This window comes from Musca domestica, unplaced genomic scaffold (assembly GCF_030504385.1).
Source record: "Musca domestica strain aabys unplaced genomic scaffold, Musca_domestica.polishedcontigs.V.1.1 72, whole genome shotgun sequence".
Classification (NCBI taxonomy): domain Eukaryota; kingdom Metazoa; phylum Arthropoda; class Insecta; order Diptera; family Muscidae; genus Musca; species Musca domestica.
Genome location: NW_026712388.1, coordinates 1,854,612 through 1,861,753, shown reverse-complemented (window position 1 = coordinate 1,861,753; position 7,142 = coordinate 1,854,612). Strand labels below are relative to the sequence as shown.

Here is a 7,142-nt window from a genome sequence, read left to right as displayed (position 1 = left end):
TGCAATGCTACAACAATGATCTTGAAAATGAGATATACTTTAGTTTAGCTGCTATTATCTTAAGTCATAAACATGTTTATGGCGCCCAACCGTTTTGTGTCATTAAGTTACTAGGATAGGGGTATCTATTTAGATAAATGTTGTCGTGAGAGTTTAATTTTTAAATAGAGTTTGTTTGGAAATGGATTATAAAAAAATATTATTTTATTTTTATACTCTAATCCGCTACCCCTGCTAGTCTTGCTATTTCTGTTTAATTCCCATGGAATTTTCCACCTCTTTAGATATGAACAAATTAGAATGTATCAGTAGGTTTTACCGGCATCTATATCCCCTTACTGCATGGTGCATACTATTTCGTCATTTCGATTGTAAAACCTACATATATAAATTTTCGACCCCACAAAATATATACATTCTTAATCTGTCTATCTTTATGTTTGTCTGTGGAAGTCACTCTGGCTTCCGAACCAAATTAAGTAGGTTGATACAATTTTACTCAGATGCTTTTTAGGTCTTCGGGACTTTTGGTATTGAATATTGGCTTTTTGTCCCGACAGATTTAAGGTTTTTTGGGTGTTTTAGTCGCCATTTTCAAACCGAATTTGCTGTAATTTGGCAGCATGTGTTCCAATTATGTAAGAAGCATAGAACTATCAATATAAATTTGGAATTTGAAGTTCCTTGAACAGGTGCAAAATTTTGAATTTTATCAAATTTGTATTTGAAGTTCATTATGGGTACAGAAAATTGCTTCGTATAGTCCCCATATAATGGTTCCTTCCTATTTTGATGATTTGAACGACATTATTTATCGGAATTTTTGTATGTTTCATATTTGAATATCGTAATGGCCAATGATAAAAATTGCATATACAGGTCCATTTCCAAAAGCACCTCCATATCCCAATTCTAGATACCAACAGCGACCTCAATATTAAATTTGAGGCTTCCAACCCTATCCCCTCAGTAACATTTAGTACTTTTCATACAAATATAAAACACAATTCCGAAATCACCTGCATATGTCGAGACAACACATAAGCAGTGACCATAATATCAAATTTCAGATTTCAAGCACTATCTTTACCCCTAATACAAACTGTACCAACTTAAGTATACATAAGTAGGAATTTCCAAAACTTCCCACATACCCCAATCCTACACTCAAACAGTAATCTTAATTCCAAATTTCAGGAAATTGTACCAAATTTAGTACATATGAGTACGAATTTCTAAAAAATCCTACATACCCAAATTCTACACTCAAACAATAATCTTAATTCCAAATTTTAGGATTCTAGCCTTATTGGTTCACCAAAATCCAAATTGTACCAAATTTAGTACCATTTAGTACATGTAGGTATGAATTTCCAAAACTTCCTACATACCCCAAATCTCTAACTCAAACAGTAATCTGAATTTCAAAATTCAGAATTCCTGCCCCATCGATTCACAAAAATCCAAATTGTACCAAATTTAGTACCATTTAGTACATATGAGTGCGAATTTTCGAAAACTTCCTACATACCCCAATTCTACACTCAAACAGTAATCTTGATTCTAAATTTCAGGATTCAAGCTATATCGGTTTACCCAAATCCAAATTGTACGACATTTAGTACATCTTAGTGCATATAAGTACAACTTTCTAAAACTACATACATCATACAATCCAATAGAAATCTTGTTTTCATTTCAAATTCTTCCGGTTCTCCCAAAACATAAATTGTATCAAACTTTTATTTCACACCACAGCCCTACAATGCCATAATTATCTAATTTCCAAAGATTAGCCATCGCATCGATTCACCCAAATAAATTAAGTACCGTTTAGTACTTTTCGAGTACATGACTACACACTTCCAAAACTACCTCCTTACACCGTCTTTACTCCTTAACATTGATTCCCATTTCAAATTTCAAGTTTTTCGTTCTAACCGTTCACATGATATGAAATGGTACCAAATGTTGTACATTTTGGTACTTTTCGTACACTTTCAGTGCGAACTTCTAAAAACCTTTTTGTTTATCTATCACTCCATCAGTGACCCTCATTCCTAATTTAGTTCCACTCTCTACTGCTTTCTCAGATAGAAAAAGGTACCATATTTAGAACCTTTAATACTATTCGTACCGTTCTATTGCGAATTCCCAAAAATCCAGCCTTATCTGACCCCTTCGGAAAAAGAGTGACCCTTACCCGAAAACTCAAGATTCTAGTTTCAGTGGATTTTGATGAATCGTTAAGTTAGGCAGTCAATTATTTTACTCTATTTATACCCTCAGCCATATGGCTAGAAAGGGTATACATCATTTGATACGACAGAAGTGCCTCATCGAAATAATGGTTTTAGACCCTAGGTCTCTGTGCACCAAATCCGTTTCAGGTCACTTGGGGTCGATCTAGCGATGTCCGTCCGTCCGTCTGTCTGGCTGGTGCGCACGATAACTCTCAAAGGGAGTATCCGATTTGAGCCAAACTTGGTACATCGAAATATTATTGACAAACTCATATCGAATTCGGAGATGGGCAATATCGGTCCACTCCATGTGGTACCTCCACCACAAAAGGTCGAAAATTTCAAAGAAAATATTTTACTGCACAGAAAGAGAATGGACAATGCGACTTTTCACCAAATTTTCACATTTTAATATTTGCATCAATGCTACGTTAGGTGCGCAAATGGACAATATCGGTCTACTCCATAAAGTACCTCCCCCAAAATGGGTCAAAACTTTGTATAATTATAACTCTCATAAAATGTGATGTAGGAGTCCGATTGTCTTCAAATTTCACAAATCTCAATAATTTTATTAACCCAAGTTCTGGTGTAAAGATGGAATATATCGGTCCACTCCATCAAGTACCTCCCCCACAAAGAGTCAACATTTTCAATACCCATGAAGCCTATAAAACGCGAAATTTACATCCGACTCCATTTAGACTTGGCTCATTTCAATATTTCTATCAACACACGATCTCTTATAGATATGGCAGAGATCGGACCATTCCTTCTGGTAAATCCCCCACAAAGGGTCAAAGTTTTGAATAACCAAAACGATTATAAAATCCGAAATAAACATCCGGTTCTCTTCATATTTCACACATTCCATTATTTTTACTAATACAAGATCTGCTGTGAAGAAGGAATATATCGGTCCAGTCCCTCTGGTATCTCTCCCACAAAGGGGCAACATTTTGTATAACCATGAAGCTCATAAAACACAAAATTAACATCCGATCCCATTCAGAAAACGCTCAAAGAAAGCGAATTATACCTCAAGGACGAACCCTATTGAAATTGGTGTGAATCGGTTCAAATTTAGACATGGTTTCATATATATCTTCAGCCGATTTCGTGCACCAAATGGTCAATATGACCTGAATTCCGACCTAGTTCAGTCTAGAAGCAAGTACATCGAATTCGGAGAAAATCGGCTCAGATATAGCTCTAGCTCCCATATATAGGTTTCAACCGATTGGGTGTTTAAGTCCCCCACATTCGTAATATGATATTTGGTACCAGATATATTATAGAGCTCGGAAACACCTCTGATAAATTTTATCAAGATCGGTTCAGATTTTGATATAGCTCTCATATATCTTCAACCGATTTTGGGTTAATTGTGCACCAAATAGCCTATATCAGTATAAATGACCTGTATTTTGGCACTTCCGACTGAATTCAATCTAGGAGCAAGTACATCGCATTTGGTTCAGATATATCTATAGTTCCCATATATATGTGCACCAAATTGCCAATATCAGTTCAAATGAGCTGAGTTTTGGTATATCCCACCGAATTCAGTCTAGAAGCAAGTACATCAAATTTGGTGAAAATCGGTTCAGATATATGTTTCATCCGATTTGGTGTTTAAGTCACTCACATTGATAACATGCACTCCACAACAATGGTATTTGGTACCAGATATATTATAGAGCTCAGAAATACCTCTGCTAATTTTTATCAAGATCGGCTCAGATTTGGATATAACTCCCATATATTTCCTTTATCCGATTTAAGGTTTAAATAATGGCTAATATCAGCCGAAATTGACTGAATTTCGGGACGTACGTATCCATTTTGTGCCACTCAGATCCGATACATATTTTTTTAATATAATCGTTCTCGGAGTGATATCATGCAATGTTATTTGGTATAAAAGATAAAAATTTCTCCGTCAAATTTAGTTAAAATCGATTCAGAATTGGATATGCCTCCCATAGAGTGACAATCTTTTGAATAATCATAACAGAAGTCAAAATATTTTTAGATAATCGCACATTGGTTGAGGGTATACATCTGTCGGCAAAACCGACTGATATTTTTATACCCTTCACCATAGTATGCAGGGTATATAAAGTTTGTCATTCCGTTTGTAACACCTCGAACTATACATTTTACACCCCACAAAGTATATTCTTGAACAGCATACAAATATATGTCCGTCCGTCTATGGAAATCACTCTAGCTTCCGAACGAAATAAGGTAGGTTGATAAAATTTTACTCAAATATATGTTATGTCTGCAGGAGTGTTGGTATTGAAAATAGGCCATGTAGGTCCCCATATAACGGTACCTCCTTATTTTCGATGTTTCGGTAATTTAAGTGACATTATTCACTGGAAATTTTGTATTTGAATTTCGTAATGAATACTATAGCCTATGACAGAAAATTGTCCGTGCAGGTCCACGCCTTCGTATAGACCCCATATAACGACTCTCCCCGATAATCGGTATTTTTATGATTTTAGCGACATTATTTGCCGGAATTGTATCAAATTTGGTATTTGAAGTTCGTAATGGATACTACTGCCTATGACAGAAAATTGTATGTGCAGGTCTACATCTTCGTATGGCCCCCATATAACGTCACCTCCCGATATTCGGTATTTTTATGATTTTAGCGACATTATTCAGCAGGATTGTTTAAAATTTGGTATTTGAAGTTCGTAATGGATACTAAAGCCTATGACAAAAAAACGTCAGTGCAGGTCCCTCATATAATGGTTCCTTTCTTTATTTGGAATGAACTACATTATGCACCAAATTTTTTTTAAAGTTTCGCATTTGAATATTGTATTGGCTTATGACAAATGTTGCCTGTGCAGGTCCACGGCGTCGTATAGACCCTAAATTAACGGCTTCATTCGGTATTTTTAAAATTTAAACGGAATTTTTAACGGATTTTATTTTTTTAAAAATTTGCCAAATTCGTTCCAAATGGTAAAGGGCATTCAAAGTTCGACCCGGCCAAATTTACAGTTTTGTACTTCTGTTTGACTTGCTTTTTTCTTTTTTCTTGTGTTCTACATAGCTACTAACCTTCTTACCTACTTTTTAAAGTATAGTTGAAAAATAATCGTACACAAATAGAAACTATATATAACTTTATTGTAGTATAAATTGCAATTGTACTAAAACTTCAAATAAAATAACGAATATCTTTTATTTTAATCCAAAAACATTGACGTACTTCTCTGTTTACCTAGGTCTATAAATATGATAAAAAATACGGGTTCGCATACACTTAAAATAGATTTTATCTTTATGAAAATATAAAATACAGTAGAACCTGCTACCAGTAAATACCTTCCATTTTTTATGGTATATATGTTTACGATGATAGCCTTTCGGATGATAGAGGCATTCAAATTTAAAAATTCCTTCATTTTCCACCCTCCTCCGTCTTCTTCAAAATATAATTATCCACAAAATCTTCCAACATATCGGTTAACCTCTGTCTATAGAATTCATCGGTATTGAAGGCCTTGAGGCAGATCTCCACTCGCTTGCGGGCAAAGAAATCACTAAAACCATCCGTGGTGGCTGTCAAGCACTGCGTCAATTCTGGTGGTAAAATTGTCAAATGAGAAAACAAACAACTCTCAATTAGGCCACAAATACGATATTCCTCAAAGGTTTTCCAAAATTCCTGGGTACTGAGGAAATCTTCAATATTCAATTGTTCACGTTTCAAAAATTCTCCCATAAAACGATAGTATTCCTGCAGCAATTCCGTTAGATATTTGGAACGGAATTCCCTTGAGCTGGGTATGGTTAGGAGGGTTATTAGATCCAACATCGGTGGGGCATACCTGGCCAACTGGAAGTCCACAAAACGACATTGAATTGGACTATCGCCATATTTACCATACTGGAACATGACATTATTGGCCCATAAATCTCCATGGGAGAAAACATTGCAATAGTCCTTCGAAGTTTGTGCCAAGGGGAATATAACTGACATTTTTGTCTTCAAATTCGACAAAATGTAGTCCAACTGCTTCTCATATTTCGGCATCTGCTTAATCAGTTCACCAAAAACCTCAACTCCATTGGCAAAATTCTGATAGCGAACATGTTTCTCATCCAGCTGACTGGGATAGGCATTCTCCTCAATGGCGGGCGGGAATATTTGATTAATCTTCACCCCTTGCTTAACCTCAAAAACAATCGAAGCGGCATGCATTGTGGCCAATGTCTTGACGGCACACTGTAAATGTTCATAGTCCAGTAGGCCATCCCGGCCAGCACCCATTCGATAGCCTCCTTGTTGGAGTTCTTCAAAAACCAAAAGATTGTTATCGGCATAATAGCATTTTGGGGCGACTCCGGGAAATATTTCCTGCAGCTGGGGCAGTACATCGCGATAGACAATGATTTCCTTTTTGAAAACTCCAAACTCCTCCAGATAGTCCATGCGTGAGGCAATCTCCACGGGGGCGGCTTTAGTGAAGAAACGTATCCTATTGAAGGCTATGGAGTCGCGGCCATCTTCACTTTTACTGCCAACCTGGACATCGATCACCAAATAGCGATGATGTCCCAGAAATCCTGAAGGACTATCCGAAATGGGTTTCAAATGGTAGCGTATCACATTCAGCTGTATATTATTAGGTGTTGTTGTTGCTTCTGCCACAGACTGGTGGCCAAAATATTGTTGGCACAGTCCTTCAATTTCATGGGGGGATAATTCTATTGCCGTGGCCATGTTGAGCTGAGATTTTTTAGATTTTTTTTTATTTTTTCTTTCCAAATTTTCTTGGCGCCCGTTGTCTTTTCTTGCCTTGCGACTTCAATTGCGAAATAGCACAATGATCTTGAAAACGAGATCTACTTAAACCCTGATGCCAC

General features: G+C 36.3%; 1 protein-coding gene across 1 annotated transcript; it reads right to left on the bottom strand.

The window, feature by feature from the left end:
- Positions 1 to 5,378: 5,378 nt before the first annotated feature.
- Positions 5,379 to 7,142, bottom strand: LOC101895034 (uncharacterized). Its single transcript, XM_005184189.4, has one exon. It carries the CDS (start codon positions 6,997 to 6,999, stop codon positions 5,674 to 5,676), a length of 1,326 nt encoding a protein of 441 aa, XP_005184246.1. The 5' UTR covers positions 7,000 to 7,142; the 3' UTR covers positions 5,379 to 5,673.